The sequence below is a fragment of the Kogia breviceps genome, chromosome 2 (assembly GCF_026419965.1).
Source record: "Kogia breviceps isolate mKogBre1 chromosome 2, mKogBre1 haplotype 1, whole genome shotgun sequence".
NCBI lineage: Eukaryota > Metazoa > Chordata > Mammalia > Artiodactyla > Physeteridae > Kogia > Kogia breviceps.
Genome location: NC_081311.1, coordinates 143,894,153 through 143,912,244, shown reverse-complemented (window position 1 = coordinate 143,912,244; position 18,092 = coordinate 143,894,153). Strand labels below are relative to the sequence as shown.

Sequence of the window (18,092 nt, the reverse complement as noted above, 5' to 3'; positions counted from 1 at the left end):
TGTTTGTTTGTTTTACTGGGAATTTGTGTGGTTTCTAGGTTTAGGCATTTTGAACACTATTCCTGCTGTGTGTGTGTGTGTGTCTGTGTGTTTCTCTCCTAGCACACATAATCACTCATATTGTCTGGAATATTATCTAGAAATAGGATTGCTATGTCATAGGTATGCCCCTATTAAACTTTACTAGATATATTAAAACCATTTTGTTAAACAGTATGCCTGGTGTTGGTTATATTAGTGACTCTGTATCCTTGCCAGTTCTTGGTATTGTCAGTCTTGTAAAATTTCATCATTCTAAAGATATAATTTGTATTTACTGGACTATTCTTTGAGCATCTTTTCATGTTTACCCTCTTGTTGTGGGCCTATTTTTGTCTATTGCATAAACTTATAGTCTTCAATTGTGATAAATTTTCTTGAATTTTAGATTTCTTCCCCTTCTGTTTTCTCTTTTCTCTTTCCAGACCTCCTATTATCTAGATGTTGGACTTCCTGGATTGATTCTCTATCTTATTTTTTTTTCTCTATTTTTCATCTTTTTGTCTTTTTGCTCTTCTTAAATATTTTCTCAACTATATCTTTCATTTCTTCTTTAAAATTTTCATTTATGTTATATTTCCTTTTTTTTAACTTATTTTTCTATGTATTCTATATTTATTCCCTTTCTTACAGCATCCTAACATTTCTTGCTGAATCCTATTCAAGAATAGAAATAGGAAACATCCCATTTTTGTTTCTTTGAACATTGATAATTTTAAAAAATACCGTTATCTCTTTGTATGGTTTGTTTTGTTCACCTCGGTTTGATTCTATTTATCTATCTTTGTCCTTCATTAGAGAGATTTTCCTCAGATGTCAGGTGATCCTAAGCTGATTGCTCATATTTAAGTTTATTTGGCACTAAATGGATAGAACTAGACAGATCAATAAGAAAAAGGAGGACTTAAACAACATTATACATCAGTTGGACCTAACAGACATATCCAGAACACTCACCCAACAGCCCCAGAATACATTCTTCTCAAGCACACAGAGAGCATTCATATATCACACATTGATCACAGAACAAGTCTTAACATATTTAAGAAGATTGAATCATATCAAATATCTTTACCAATCACAATGAAATTAAATTGCAAGTCAAGAGCAGTAGGAAAACTGGAAAATTCACAGATATATAGAATTTAAACAATACACTCTTGAATAACCAGTGGATCAAAGAAGAAATCACAAGGGAAATTAGAAAATCTCTTGAGGCAAATAAAACCTAAAAAGTTGACTGGTAGTTCTGGGAGCTTGAGAGAAGCCTCCCAATAGAGGTGATGTCTCTATTCTTAAGTAGATGTCTCTATTCTTAAGTCTTTTCAGTTGAGCTGATAGAATTTCCCAGAGGAGAATCTTCCACTCTTATAAGGAAAGGTACAAGCCTTCTAACCTGGTAGTGAAGAGAGATGAAGTCTCAATCTTCAGTATTTAAAACTTTCACTTAGTTTTCAAGATGGTATCTCTGCCTTCAACTCTGTCTGGCGTTCCTCAGTTCAAAATCTCCTTGATTTACTATCCAAAGAAGAGCTCAAGTCTTCCACCGGAGTGGGGAAGGGGTTGCACTGGGGACAGGATTAGGGAGTGGGGGGGGGGGTGTCTAACTGTTTCTTAAACAGACTTTCTTCAACTCTTCCTCCATATCAGTTCCACCTTGCAGAGCTGCCTGGTGCCACCTTTCAGTGTTTAGTTAGGTACATTGGTTTGCTTCTTTCTTGAAGATGATTTTGCCAAGGGAATATCATAATGAGTTCACATATTTTAATATTTTGCCCCATTTAGCCATCCAAAATTATACAGCAAGATAGAAAAAGTAGTATCCTAACAACATTTTAGATGGAGAAAATATTCTGAAATTGTATGTAGCTAAGTTCTCTCTCCCTTAGCCTTTCTTAGTCAATCTAAATTCATTTTTTAGTATTTAAGTGAATGCCTCATCATATTCTTGTCTCTGTTTTAACCCTTGTTCCGAGAGTATATTTATGAAACATTTTTATTTCACCACTAGGTTAGCTTCTTTGACTCTGCTAAACAATACACAAATACATATTTGTGATAAATAAAATTGTTTTCCTTTGTTGGTTTCTGGAAATAGTTCTAACATTTTATTGTTAACTTAGACAAGTGTGTTGTATATGTTTTGTTTTCTGTTTGTTAACAGAAAACATCTGTTAGCTTGGAGCTTTCCTTTGGAGATACTTCCAAATACTTTGGCCTCAAATCGGAACTAGTTCTTGGTTTTAGAAAAAGTAAAGTAAGATCCCAAAGGTTATTCTTTGTATATATTTTCATCACTTTGTACCTCTAGATTGAGTTTTTTGTGAGTTCCATTTACTTGCTAAAAAATAGAAAGGATGGTATTAAGGGGGTTTTTTTGCTTTTTTTTTTTTTTGCGGTACACGGGCCTCTCACTGTTGTGGTCTTTACCGTTGCGGAGCACAGCCTCTGGACGCACAGGCTCAGCGGCCATGACTCACGGGCCCAGCCGGCTCCGCGGCATGTGGGATCTTCCCGGACCAGGGCATGAACCCATGTCCCCTGCATCAGCAGGCGGACTCTTAACCACTGTGCCACCAGGGAAGCCCAGTATTAAGGGTTTTGTTCACTTTTTAAAGCTAGCTGTTAGAATTATGTATTTTGAAATTCATTTGAATGCAGCTGGGCACAGCATTAAACAATTTTTTAAAACGTGAAAACCAAAACCTGGAATCACTGGAGAAAAAGACATTTTTTGTAGAAAGTGGTAATTATATACAACAGTAACAGTTCAGAGCAGATTATCCCAGTCTTTCTATTTGTTAGCTACAGTACCACTTTGGAGAAAATGAATTTTCATCTTGTTGAACTCTATCTAGGAGAGGGTTGGGCCTATACAGTTTCAAACATATTCATCAAAAAATGAACAGATATGTAAAAGAAAGGGCAGAAGCAGGGAATAAATATAAGAAAAAGTAAAAAGAATATTTTCCTATAAAAATGCAGGGAAAATGGTTTAGCATTAACAGTTTTTACAAATCAGTACTCTGCCTTCAAGAGTTGAGTAGTCGTCACTAGATCCATTTAATATGTCCTGCTTTCAGTACAAGTATATTTACTGACCTTTCTTCCTTGAAATCAGAAACCTGACTCCCAAGCCCCTGTGGAAGGACTCTCCCTGCTTCTCTCCTCCCCTCTTTGCACTCTGTTGTATTTCCACTCAGTTAACCACGTAGTATCAACATACTCAGGGGTATCCTGAGTAAAAAAAGTCACAAAGAACTCCTTGTCTTTCATTGACTGTAAAGTCAGCCCAGGCAGAGATGTTCCTATACAAGCAGCATTACCAATTATTTATTCAACTGTCTTCAGTGCATATTTATCGAACATCTTTTGTTTTACTTTATTGTTTGGTAATCATTCTGTCATTCTCTGCAGAGGTCTAAGCTAACAGAGGAGAAAGGGGACTACTGTTGAACATACTGTATACAGTTGACCCTTGAACAGTATGGTGGTTAGGGGCACCTACCCTCTGCACACTGGAAAACCACATATCACTTATAATTGGCCCTCTGTATCCATGGTTCCAGATCTGCGGATTCAACCAGCCGCAGATAGTGTAGTGCTGTAGGATTTACTGTTGAAAAAACTTGTGTCTCTAAGTGGACCAGTGCAGTTCAAACCTGTGTTGTTCAAGGGTCAGCTGTACTTAGCTTGAACTTAAATATTCTTATGTAATCCTCACAGCCATGTAATGTTATTACTGTATAGGGTAATGTTATTCCTGTTTTCTAGATGCAGAATCTGAAGAATGATTTTCCCAAAATCACGCAGCTAAGTGGCAGATCCAGGATTTAAACTTAATTTGTCTGATGCTGAAGCCTGAGGTTTTCTGTTAAACACATAGGACCCAGGACTTGCCTGTCCCTGTCCAAACTGTATTTCAAGACTGCAAAGGTCTTTTGTACTGGGACATAAACAGTAGCTCTGAGATCTTATGTAGGCTTAAGTGTAATATGTCAGACCTAGTTAAACAGTGAGTTTCTTGGTTTTCTTAGTGTGAGGGAGATAACTGGATTTACTTGGTTTCATGTATCACTGTAGAGAAATGTAACTTTTCTGTACACGAACAAGGTTATTTATACACATTATTATAATCATTTTTTAGAAATCAATCTAAAGATGAACTTTTTAAAATTCAGAAATTTCATCTTGTCTTAGTATTGACTTGTTTTTATGTTTGTTTATTTCCCATTGAGGTTATCAGGAAACAGAAGCTTTATTATGAACTACCTAATATTTAAGAGTTCCTGGGTGTCTTGTTAAATGTTTGTTTTATAAATGACAGTCTGTGAGTGATAAGTTTTATAAGGAAGGATTCTTTATTTGCCCTCAGATTTGGTATCTCCTTTTTATGGCTCATTTTTGTAGAATAGACACTCTCATTCCCCACCTTGCTCAAAGATTCTCTGTCATGGCTTTTCAGATCAAGGAAGGGGAGAAGTCTCTGTCAGTCTGTAGGGCGATGCTATTTTTTATGTAGCTTCCAAAATAAAAGAGAGGGATGTTCAGAGTAGGCATACAAAGCTTATAGTTCCTTTAGTAAAAATAATGCAATTTTTCTTAAAAATTCAATCATAATTGTCATAGTTCCAAAATGGAAATTCATTTTCTTGTCCTTTGATATTGTTTTAATCAACCCATATTATGAGTTATTTTAGTTATCTGATCAGCTTCCTTAAGGCTAGAAGCTTGATTGGAAGCTCAAGTACAGGCTGAAGAGGAACTGGGAATTGTGCATAGGGTCTCTTAAAGTCACTGAGTTGAGAAAGATAAACGGACAAACTTATTTAGACTTTTTTGCCCAATAACCTAGAGGTAGCCAGGAAACTCTCCTTGGATGGCTTAGAAACAGCTCCATTGTCAAGTGCCAAGAAATCTAACCTTAGATTTCCACCCTTTCAATTAACCATCCCAACCCATGTAGGCCAGTTCAGCCACCTTCCCTTCCACCCTCTGCTCCCATACATCTCAGATTTCAGAAGACAGTTGAGTGACAAATGCCTGCTGCCATTACTTAGTCTTTATTTTAAGTGCCATACCCATTGTGAAACTGCTTATTGTAAAATCTTAAGCCCCTGCAGGGTAAAATGGTCTAAATCACTTATTGAAATGCCTCTGAATACAACGGAAATATAAAGGAACTTAATGTTAAACAATGTTGTGTTTATTGCTATATGAACCTTATAAAATTTATGAAGTGGCTATGTTTATTTCTCAATAACAGATGATGAAAATTAGTGAAAAGGAAATAGCAGTATGTTAAACTGAGAAAAAGTTTATGTTTAACTTTGGTGTAGAAATTTTACCTTCCAACTTTTTAGAACTGCATTATAATGAAAATTTACTTAGGAGAAATAGGTCTTTAACACTAGAGGAAAATGAGAACGGGAAAGTGGAATTATATGGATCATTCACTTGAGTATAAATCAAAATTTAATTGCTTTTAAATAACCAAAAGGTAGATCAATTTTATTTTAGAAGAAGGACCAGCATGGATAGAATATTAGCTTCTAGATTAAATAACTATTAAAGTCTAATTTGAATGACAGAAACAGAGATACCTCAGGAAACTATTAAAAATTTTTTTTGTTTCCCTTTTTTAGGGCACATTTAAAGTGAAATCTTAAGAAGGTTCTAACTCCTGTCCTCCTGAAATGTAACCTATACCAGAATAGTATTGTTGCATAATTTTGCAGTTCTATTTAAACACTTTACTTTAACAGCTATTAATTTAGTATTTTAGTTCATCTCTGTTCTGTGTATTTTTAACAGTGAAATTAAATATATCCTTTCTGATTTGTTTAGTTTTAAATTAGGCTCACTCGGAGCTAGCTTCCAGAGACTGTGACTTGGCCCTTAGTGCCTTTTGGCATCAGCATTTATTAAAGTCAGTGCATGTTCTTGTCTTTGTCATCTTGGAAGGACACTGATGCTAGTCATGCCAACTTTCCTGCCACAGGAAGGAAAATACTGAAATTATCATAAAAGTAAATCATTCTTCAGGTTTTTAAAAATGTCACTGAAAGATGACTTGAAAGTGAGAACAGAATTTCTAGAGTTTAATAGTTGATAACTTATATGCCCTGTATATATTGCAAGCATATCTTGCCCAAACTCAACAAGCAGACAGAAAAATGACTATGTAAGAGAGAAGAGCAAGTCCTTGACCCGTGGCTAGAAATAGCAAAAGTGTGTTTCTGTGCCATCCTGCTCTGCTGTATGACTCAGGTTCTGGAATCAGCTCTACTTTAAATGATTGCTGGCATCACACTCAGGTGAGCCCTAAAGGGAGCTTTCCCATTGAAAGACATGAATGTTGGGGTCTGAAGTACATTGAATACTTTTATTGATCAACTTGGAGAGAACATGCTAATATAGAAATTTCATATATTACGTAGTTGACCAGTTGATTATTGAATGTGTTCTAATAGTATATGAGGTTTATTTTCCCCTGTTTTTCCTACAGGCATAATGAAGTGGCTTAAAAAAGATGAATAAGAGCAAGATTTTCCTTCTAGGGTAGGCATGCTTTTGGCTAGTTATCCCTAGTTGTTGCAGATTCATTTTTTGTGTTCAAAAGTGTAATTTTCCATATTCCAGACGACTCGTAGAGATTAGCCACGGTTTATTTAAACAAAGAAGACACACACAAAGCAATAGTTTTAAATATATTTTCAGAAAGAATTCACTTGCTTACTTTTCTTAAAAACATCTTTCCCATTTCATTGAGGCAGATTTGGAAGTCAAACCAGAAACTTCAGGCTCTACTACGATGGAAAGCACTTTGTTGGGGAGAAGCGCTTTGAGTCCATCCACGATCTGGTGACTGATGGATTGATTACTCTCTATATTGAAACCAAGGCAGCAGAATACATTGCCAAGATGACGATAAACCCAATTTATGAGCACATAGGATACACAACCTTAAACAGAGAGCCAGCATACCAAAAACATATGCCAGTCCCGAAAGAGACACTTGATGAGAAAGATTCTACAGGCCAGGATGGGGTATCAGAGAAAAGGGTAAGCTACCATGAAACCACACTTTGTCTTCTTCTGTTTGGGGTTCTTATAAGAAAACCATTATTGCCAGAAGAAACTGACTTCTCCACAGTGCTTTGGAAAGGATATGCATTTTCCTTAATGTCTAGTTTCTGTGATGCTGAGCTTTGATATATCTAATTCTTGTTCAGTTAAAATATGTCAGGTATATTTTTGTACTCCTGATTATTTCCTATTTTATCAGTTTCACAGTTTGAAAAATTTGTTGGAAAAATGACTCCTAGTAAAGAAGTTCAGGGGTTTTGGTCAGAAGCATAACTTACACTAGCTGTATTATGTAAAGAATTAAGGGGGTCACATTATCTATCAAACTAACTTTGTTTTCCTTAAAGATAATTTACTTTATGAATAGTTCTGTTCTTTAGCAAAGTGGTAGATAATATGTATTCTCAAATACACATGATTAAATTCAGTCTATCAATAACTGTTATACTGTTATGAGAATCAGTCAGTCTTGAGTAACAGGAGAATTTATCTCTTTATGGACTTATGAAGTAACTGAATCCGGAAGATATACTTTTCTTTAATTATGAAAGATAATTTAAGTTTTTCATTTGTCATATTTTAATTGTAATGTGTTTAAGGTTAACATCAGAAGTTTTAATTCCTTGGCATTGAAGATAATTTTACTTTGAAATTTGTCCCGAGCCTCCCTTTCATCCCCCAAGAAAAAATGAGAATTTTCCCATGTTTTATATTGTGTGGGGTTTAATTGGGATAATTTTATGTATTTTAATTGTAATTGTGTTAGCTAATTCTTATATTTTCAAGTATCTTAAGTTGCCGTATTAAAGAAATGTAGTATTATATAGTCATTTGAGCTTGATTCTGTCACCAAATAGATTTGTGCTCAAATTCTATCATTTTACCAGTTGAGCGACTTCATCAAGTTACTTAAATTCTCTGTGCTTTAATGTTCTTATTTGTAAAATTGTAATAATAATCAACTTCTGAGGATTGACTGAATGAGATAGTATATTTAAAATAATCAAACGGGGCTTGGCACAAAGTAAGCACTCAATATGAGTTTGGTGGTAATGTTACTGTGACAGTCATATTACCTCATGGCAGCATCCTAAAATACTTCCCATTATCTTGGAGTATTTAGGTACAGAATGGAAATTTCAAATGTTCATTGTCCATTTCAAGTTTTAGTTTCCAGCAGATCTTACTTAGAGTGGCATTTTGTGGCTGCAGAGAAACCAACATTTTAAACTATAGTACGTAGCAAATAGTTTTTCATACACTTAAATTTGTTAGGAACTACACATCTTTTTTGGAAGTAACCAGAATTTAGAGTCCTAAATGCATGCTGTATTTAATATTTTTCTTTTCACTCTAGTTCCCATTTTCTCACTTTTGGTTATTTTTCATTCATGGCATTTTTCAGTAATGCTTGTATTTAAATATCTAATACTGATATTATATGTTATGAAGGTGTGCCTTGAATATTCTAAGTTAACAACTGTGAAATATTTTTTTAAATACACACCTGTGAGTCTTTCAAATTTGATCAACCTAATGATAACCTTTGCTAATGTGTTCTGTATACATTTTTGTACATTGAGAGACTCAAGCTACAGACACTTAGCTATTTAACATCGGGCTAGTCATTTAACCTCACAGGGCCTTAGTTGTCCCTCCTACAAAATGAAAATAAATATTCACAGAGGCAAGAGACTGAGGTAGCTAGTGCCTAGAGGACACTTTTAACTCTAGGATCCATGATGCCCTATGTATTCTGGCAACATTACCTGTTAAATTACTTGGATTTTTTTGTACTGAAGGCCAGTGACATAGAATGAAGTAGCTAGCCCAGAAAGTGTTTTTCTTCAGCAAGCCTTGATTACGAATCATCTCTTAAAAACTACTCTTTGCTTTAAACTGCATGCATCTTAAATCTAGTTGGCTTAAAATCTACTCACTCAAAACTAGATTTATTTTATTTACAGGTGTCATCCAACAGGACAGGGATGATGACCTGTTCAACAGCTTGAAACTTTGATTCCCTGTCACAGTGGATGACATTTGTAAGTAAAGACAATCATGTTTAACTGATTTAAGATACCTACTGACACAAGTGTGGTTTAATAAATATTTTACTGGGTCCTGCATAGCTAAATCCCCTCTCATTCATCAGTCCTTTTCCTCAGAGGCAAAAAGTGTTGGCTTTGTGGGAGCTAGTGTGCTGTTGTGGAAAGGATAGTAGTGTTGGAATTAAGAGCTAGGTTCTACGACAGGCATTGATTTTTCTGTGTCACTTTCTTTTTCACTTCTCTGTCACTTTTCAGTCTCTCTGTGGAGACTCTGTTTCCCACCTTTAAATAGGAGGGCTTTGGACTAGATGACATCCAAGGTCTGGTTTATATAGTCTGTGATCCTTCAGGGAGTGCAGGTTTTGTAGGAAAGAGAGAACACAGCACGAGGAAGAGCATTGAGGTGGGGTCTAGAAAGGAGAGATCTGTTTTTTCTTATCTACTGAGTGTATGACCTTGGGACAATCCCCTAGCCTGTCTGGACTTCGCTTCCTCTGTATATAAGACAAGGGGTTTTCTACAAAACATTAATTTTACAGGATTTTAATAAATACCTACTGCAGAAAGGGTTCTGTACTCAAATAGGTTTGATAAAAATTAAGTTTTTTTAAAAAAAACTTAACCATTTCTTTTCTGTAGGCTTCTCGGCTTTGCTAATGCCTAATGTGCATTACGACTGTCGAGTGCTCCCAAACTTATCTGAATCACCTCGCCACTATTCAGAACATTTTGGGAAAATAATGTTTCATGAAACCAACTTTGGGAAATTTTGAACCAGATGATCTCTTAAGGTCTTTCCTTGTTCTAAAATCTAAGGATGAGAATTCTATGCGTTTTTTTTTTTTTTTTCCCTTCTTTTTCAGTCCTTAAGGTATAAGTTGAGTGTCTGAGCTTTTGTGGAAGGTTGGCAGGTTTTATGGCCATAAAGTTTTTTTGCCACAGAAAGTGAATCCTGAAGATTCTTTGTTGTCCCTAGGAAATCTGGTGGCCTGTTGTGCGGGGAAAACATTTTTTTCCAAGGGTTATATGTGTCATTTTTCTCATTAACTATTTTTTTTAAGATTTTTTTTTTAATGTGGACGATTTTTTTTAAGTCTTTATTGAATTTGTTACAGTATTGCTTCTGTTTTATGTTTTGATTTTTTGGCCATGAGGCATGGTATCTCAGTTCCCCAACCTAAGCTCCCCAACCAGGGATCAAACCCGCACACCCTGCCTTGGAAAGCGAAGTCTTAACCACTGGACTGCCAGGGAAGTCCCTCTCATTAACTATTAAAGTTGCTTCCTCAGCTTCAATATCATTTAGAAACTTGTGTGTGTGTGTGTGTGTGAAAATGCTTTTTTCAAAACATTCTTCTCTTGTTTACTCTTAAAATTTGTGATTCCTAATCATAAATCAAAGAATCATGGAGTTGGAAGGGGCCTTCAAGGTTACCATGTTTCAGAAGCAATTTAAGCATACCCTCTGGTTTTGAAATTCCTTCTTTGATATCTCTCTCTTTTTTTTTTTAACATCTTTATTGGAGTATATGCTTTACAGTCAATTAGGAACTTTAAATGTCTCTCAACATTTTTGAAAATATATTTTAATCATGAAGCTGTAGCATGTTGAAAAGCCAGACTTCCTTCTCTTCTATAACAGCTTACGGCAGTCTAGATTGGCCAAGAGCCCAACTTTTATTAGTTAATTTTTAAAAATTTATCTTGGAACTATATTTGAATAGTTTCTTCCAAGTAGTGAATATAGTACACTTCAAGTAGTGAATATAGTACACTTGCTTCAACAGATACTGGACCTATGGCAGGATGCAATGGTTTTATAATTTTACACTTATTAGTACCGTAACTTTAAATCTTCCAAAATCATGCTTTTGAAAATGTCTCACATGACTGTTAGCAATATAAACTGTCAAATAAAATATATAACTTGCATTTCAGAAACCATACTGTGAGTCAGAACTCTGACTCTAGCCAAAACCTCTTTACTTTCAGACTTAGTCCTCCAAGCTCCAAACCTGTCTCACATGTAAGAATGACCTGTGATGGCAAGGGGCGACAAAATCAGCTTATTGGTTTTATGGAAGTTCACCAAGCTAAATAAGAAGCTACGTGTGTCTATGTGTGTGTGTATATATGCTTTCTTTCCCTGGAAGTTTGGAATGAATGCAATTCTTGGCATATTTTCATATTAATTTATTCTTAAGGAGTTTCCTGTACATTTAAATTTCATTTATCAAAGACTTCTTTGGGGATCGCCAGACTGCATATGTATCGAAAAGCCTTGTGAAACTTGAAGTTGAAATGAAATCCCTGCCAAAAACTGCCATAACTACTGGAATTCTTTGGTTACCTCCATAAAATGACAGGAGTCTTTGTCCCTGTCCAAGGAGCATGGGCTGTCTGTCTGCTAATTGTCTTAGTCTCCCACAAAGCCACTCTTCTAAATGTTTTTACTTTGCTTCAAAATACATATAACACATTTTCTGTTTCTGTATCATCTCAATGTAGAAATCAGCAAGAAAAATACTTAAATTTAATCATTATAAAAATAACAATACCAGAGGGGAGTGGGTAGCATGAAGCAGTCTGAAGAAAACTGTTTGGTTTCTGGATTTTGTGTTTTCCCAGTCTTTTGGGCCTTTTCTTCTCCTTCCTTGTTCCTCCCCAAGCTGTGCTCCTCTTGTTCTCCTTAACTCTGCCTTTATCCACATCCATCCCTCTTGCCCTTCATCAGATTTACATGCCCAAGTCTCTTCTGTGGCTTGTTCAAGGTTAGGATCAGTTGTTCAGGGTGGAGAGGCCCTTAGAGAACTGCCAGATGTGCCCAAGGTCACTTATTTGTATTAAAAAATCAATTTAGTAATTTATGAGGAGACTACAACTTCCATACAGAACTTCTAATAGTGGGTTTGTCCTCCTCTGTAACTGTCCTTCTTAAGAAATCAAATACAGTTTAAAAAAAAGAAAAGCCTACATGGTCAGTACATAAGTATATATTAGTCTTTGTGTTCTTAGCAAGCCCTTAACCTCCCTGGGTCTCAGTTTGCCTCATCTCTAAAATAAGGTCTATGGATTCCATTGCACTGGTGGTTATGAGTATTAATGAGATTTTGTAAAGTGGCCTTCCTTGTATGTGACGCATTATTGCACTCTAGGCTCACAGCGATCACCAACCAGATGTCCCTTCATGGGTCTCAGTACTGTTCCCCCGCCTTCACTAGAAACAGCATATTCAGGTTTCTCTTCAAGATCTGTCTTTTCAGTGCTTCAGTTGCCCTCTGAGTTCACAAGATAACATCAAAAGGCTCCTACTTGCTTCATCAAAAAGTGGAGTTTCTCTTAACAAAGACTGTGATACCTCTAATTGTGTCCAATTAAGAAGCATGTGTCTTTGCCCAATAATGTGCTAATGACTTTTAAGGCTAAGTTATGTTATTTGCCTGTCATATTTACATTTTAGTATTGACCAGTATTTTAACTCTGCTTCCCCTAATTATAAGACAGGTAAAGCCTTCTGGTCCTCTTCCTGTCAGTGAACTATTATTGAACCTGTACTCCTTGTTGAGACTGTTAGGATCTCTCAAATGTCCCCTAACTTCTAAGTCTGCTTATTCTTTTAACTCCAGCTGGGTAAACCCTCTCCTTCCTTTGCCTTAATGTCTTCACACTTTATTTTCTAAGTAGTCTTTCACGAGCTATCTATATAAAGAAATTCTGTTAGTCAAAAGTTGTCTTGGAACTTAAGCAAGTTAAGAGCACAGCAGAATATCATCCCCATTTCTTCTTTGGTTTCCATGAACTAAGTCATCTCCTGTCAAAATTAATTGCATTTAATTCAACCTCCTATTTGTAAGGAAACAGGCCGGGCTCTGGAAGTAATAAAAGATGTATAAGATTTAAGCCCTGCCTCAAAGAGCTTATATTTTAATGTTTTCATTGTTTCTACCCTATATAACACAGACATCCTGATAGCACGAGGCAAGCCACCTGTATAATCTATGTAATATTACAGGTGTTCATCAAATATTAAGTTGGATTTACTCTGATTTGAGCTTGCTACTATAATAGCCCAGCAGATCACAGGAAACACTTTTGTAGATAAGAACGCTAATTTTTCAGAATCATGAATCAGAAATTAATATGACATTCTGGCATCTACCCCAGTTTCAAAGGCTTTAATCCCTCAATATTGTTTCACTTCTGAATCAGCACCTTGAGTTTTACATAAACAGTTGTTGACTAAATGAACAAATGAATAAATTACTATATTTTATGAATTCTGCCAAATCCAAGGCCCTAATATAGTTCAGTCCTAAGACTGAGAAAGAAAAGTATACTAATTCAACTTGATACTCTATATTTTTCCCTTTAAGAGCTAAGAATCTTCAGAATGTCCCTGTGAGTCAGGGAGGGCCATTCCTCTTTCCACAGATATACCATTTGAGTTACAGAGAAATTATCTTTGTGATATGCAATAGTTTGTGAAGGGTGGTGGGTAGATGCACCTCCTTAGGGATATGCTCAAAGAAGCCAACGTGGCAGAGGGTATCTCCCCAAACTTACATTGTCAGTCGTGTGTCAGGACAACCTAGACCCCATCAGAGAATCATACTTGAAGTGATTAATGAAGACTCAAATGGGGCCCAGGAAATTGTTGGCATGAATCTCAGCTGTCCTTCCATCTTATCACCCACAGAGAGGATTAGTAATTGAAAGTCATTAGGGAAAACCAGATGGAAAGAGGAAGATGGAAGATAAACATCAGTTCCTCAGCTCCAAAGAACCAGGCCAACGGAAGACCAAATCGTAATTTTCCAAGCCAGCTGCAGTTTTGGAAGATTTGTGTATATGAGCCAATTAAATAAATAACTCTTAATTTACTGGTTTGAGGGTTGGAAAAGGAAGCTGTTAGAAATTCTTTCATAGTTGCTATTTCAGAGCCTTTAGCATTTTGGTGGGAAAATAATCATTGATGGCAAGATCCCTGTCCATTAACTTTGTGAAACAGAAATAAACTCTGGTGGCTTTATGATGGTAATAGCATTTTGGGGTCCCAAGCAAGTAGAGACTATCAAGCAATAATCTGGCCTTTCATGTTGCTCACAAACTAACTTTATGGGCAATTCTAAAAGAATCAGCTCTCTAGTTTTAGTAAATCCTTACATTAGATCTTATGCTTAATGATTTGGATCTATAATTTTCATCTTCTGCTTTTTGCTCCATATTTCCCCCTTATATTTGAGTCATTTCTCTTTCCCCCTAATATTTAGATCTCTCAGAGACTGATAAGTCAAAGCCATGCCCTGAGCCTTTTTGTAAGTTATGAAAACTTAATGGTTTTATATGGCCTCAGAAGTTAGTCCTGAACTCTTCTTGGGTTTCCTTCAGGTTACTATAACTGGTCAAAAATGCTCAAACCTGAACTTTATATTGCAATAATTAGATTCTTTCAGTAAGAAATTATAGACATCTCTAGTGGCTACTATTTGTATCCTTATTTATATGTCTCCTTTTAAGTTTAGTGCTGCTACATTATTTTCATTGTGGTTTGTTCAGTAACTTGAGTCAGCCCTGTTATCCTCTATTTCCTTAGCTTCTGAAACCATCCAGTGAAAATCCACTGATCCTGTAGGTTTGCTGATGACCTATTTTACATTATTAAATTTTACATCTCATACAGCTTAAACATTTTCCTTGACAATTTCTAAGTTACTATACTTATTTACGAGCAGTGTTTGATAAAAGGTCTCGTTTGCTGTAAAATTTCCCTCCAAAAGCAGAAGCTTTTATATAAGCTGCAGATTGCTTAGCACCTTGTTAAGAGATTTATACCTCCCTTCCTTTTGCCCACTCAGCAGGAAGAGATCCCTGATTGTGGATATAGTTTGCTTCATAACTTTAGAATGATTTTGGGCTGCTGCCCAAGTTCATAGTAAGGAAAAAACTGATGCCCTATCCTTGAGAAAGTTCTGTTTTTCTGTATAACAGGGAAAACTCTACAAATGAGCCCATACCTCTTTATAGGCTTGTTTTCAGAGAATTCTTTTTTTTTTTAGCGGCCATGGCTCACGGGCCCAGCCGCTCCGCGGCATGTGGGATCCTCCCAGACCAGGGCACGAACCCTTGTCCCCTGCACTGGCAGGCAGACTCTCAACCACTGCGCCACCAGGGAAGCCCCTGAGAATTCTTTATAAGTGAAATTTATTGAGTATAATTTACATACAGTAAAATGGATGCAGTTACATGTACAGTTTGATGAGCTTTGACAAATGTATGCACCTGTGTAACCACCACGTACAATCAAATACAGAACATTTCATTACTCCAGAAAGTTCCCTAGTGCCCCTTTGTAGAAAATCCCACCTCTACCCGCTGCCTAAGGCAACTACTGATTAGATTTCCATCTGACAAGAAACTTGTTTAATGGTTGATATGACAGGTGACATCCTATTTAATGTTTTAACTTCCTATATTTATAGCACTTCTGACCTCCATCTTTTTTCTTTTTATTTATTATAAACACATCATCTTATTATCTTTAAATACCTATCTTCATTATCCCTGATTTTAGATGTAAAATTTCTCAGGTCATGTATTTTTAGGGAAATATGAGCAACAAAGGAATTGTTGGCATGTAGTAGTGCTTGCAAAATACTATAACATGTTGAAGTTAAGCCCTATCACTGTGGACTCTTCACTTTTTAATCTGTAATAAGGACTTTAATAAATTTGGGTGCACAGTGAAAGCGGGTTCTTAGGTGCAGTGAGGGAGAGCTGCTCGGGTCTTGGACCTGAGCCAGAAGAACTCAGTCAGCCCTCCTTTAATCACTGGCTGTTCTCCTTACCATTCGTCTCTGACCTGGGCTAGGTCCCATGGCAGGGTGTTAGTCATGGTCAAGTTGATGGAAAAGAAGGGTGTCCCCTGCTCTCTGAATGTGAACTGTTACTACATGGTACCAGGTATCACAATGAGAAAAACTACCATTTCTGCTTCCTCCTCCCAGTCTACTCCAAGGGAAAAAGGCATTCTTTGTGGCAGTTATATGATTCCAGAATTCCCTATGGAACACCACTAAAGCATTTTTTTTTTCAGCTTCATTGAGACCACTAAAGCATTATATTTCTCTCACTATAATCCTTGAAAGCATGCAGGTGCAACCCACTCAAGAGTCCTGTAGACCAGAGTTCTCTGCCCTGTCCCAGGTGAAGAGTGACATTCTCTTGTGTAACAAGCTCCCATGGGAGGACTTTGGGTCATATAAAATTCCTGGAGAAATGGTTATAACTTTTCTCCTGTCTCCTTCAAAAAGCCTATTGGAATGTGAGTGAATGAGAAAACAGTGAAAAACAATACGAACATAAAAATCCCACCAAATCCTACTATTGACGGATAACATAACCAATAATACTCTGCTGTTTATCCTTCTAGAGTGTGTGTGTGTGTGTGTGTGTGTGTGTGTGTGTGTGTGTGTGTGTGTGTGTGTGCGCGCGCATGAGAGAGAGATAGAGCGCACCCCAAGCTTGTGTATCATTTACAGTTATCCAGTTCTAAATTAACAAAGCTTTTTGAGAGGAAAGGATTTCCATAAGTTCCATCTGCAGCTAACACAGAGGGACTTAGTTGGAACTGTTATTTAAACCAGAAATATTTTGCTTTCTTGTGGAGGTAACATTCTAATTACCACTTATTTCAGTGTGAATAGTAAATTTCCATTGTTTGCTTTTAGATAAAGCCCCCCCCACCAAAATGCATTTGCCTAATTAACGATTATGACAGATACTTTTATTTGGAAGCAGTGTTCATGGTTATTGCAAAGGGGCTGATTTTTTTTTCATGTTTTTAAATTCATAGTGATATTGGATTGTAAACAAGGGATTTTAATCTTTCACTTTGAGTTTCATACAAAAATATTCTAAACTTTTAAGCTAAATTTATTTTTTTGCTCTAGGACAGAATGCATACATAATAATAGATCTTTAACATTTGATCTGGTCTTAACCCATAAAAGAAATTCTGTAGCCCTCTGGGCTAGTGTTTGGTCATAGCTTTGGAGCAGTCCACAGCATCTAGTTAAATGCTCTCTTTCGGCTACTCCCTTTCTCTCTTAATTCCTTATTTTTTGAGATTTGTTTTCCACAAAGATCCACCTTTACTCCTCAAATAAAAGCACTTCAAAAGGAGCTTTGATTATCACATGTTGTCTCCTATTTATTCAGTCATTCCCACACACACCCCCAAAACAATTTTTTTAAATTGGGCATCTCCTTGGGAAAGATCAGGATCCTCATCTTATGACTTTAACTAATGATGTCACTTTCAGCATATCATCATCCTCTCTGAGCCTCAGTTGTGAAATGAAGGACTCAGCTTCACATATGTCATTCAGGTCCCTTCTAGCTGTCACCCATAAATTTTCATTAACCCTCAAGAGGTTTCTCAGACTTAAGATTCTGTACTTCTGAGAACTTATTATTTATTTAAGAAGTAGAACAGACTGAAAACATGCAGATTTTTTAAAAATTTTATTTTATATTGGAGTATGGTTGATTTAGAATGTTGTGTTAGTTTCAGGTGTGCAGCAAAGTGATTTAGTTATACATACACGTATATCTATTCTTTTTCAGCTTCTTTTCCCATATAGTTTATTACAGAGTATTGAGTAGAGTTTGCTATGCTATACACTAGGTCCTTCTTGATTATCTATTTTATATATAGTAGTGTGCATATGTTAATCCCAACCTCCTAATTTATTCCTACCCCCATCTTGCCCCTTTGGTAACCATGTTTGTTTTCTAAGTCTGTGAGTCTATTTCTGGTTTGTAAATCAGTTCATTTGTATCATTTTTTTAGATTCCACATACAAGTGACATCATAATACTTGTCTTTCTCTGTCTGACTTACTTCACCTAGGT

The 18,092-nt window shown here is 36.2% G+C and overlaps 1 protein-coding gene across 9 annotated transcripts in view; it reads left to right on the top strand.

Moving 5' to 3' along the window:
• Positions 1-18,092, top strand: part of CHN1 (chimerin 1) — a 193,196-nt gene that overhangs the window by 95,376 nt on the left and 79,728 nt on the right. For 7 of the 9 annotated variants that reach the window (XM_059055309.2, XM_067026327.1, XM_067026325.1 and 4 more), the window contains one exon: positions 6,816-7,104. In XM_059055309.2, the coding sequence (XP_058911292.1) occupies positions 6,816-7,104 (289 nt within the window). Of the gene's footprint in view, positions 1-6,556; positions 6,601-6,815; positions 7,105-9,094; positions 9,174-18,092 lie in introns of those variants that run through there. The other 2 variants (XM_067026329.1, XM_059055312.1) reach the window with 2 other exon arrangements.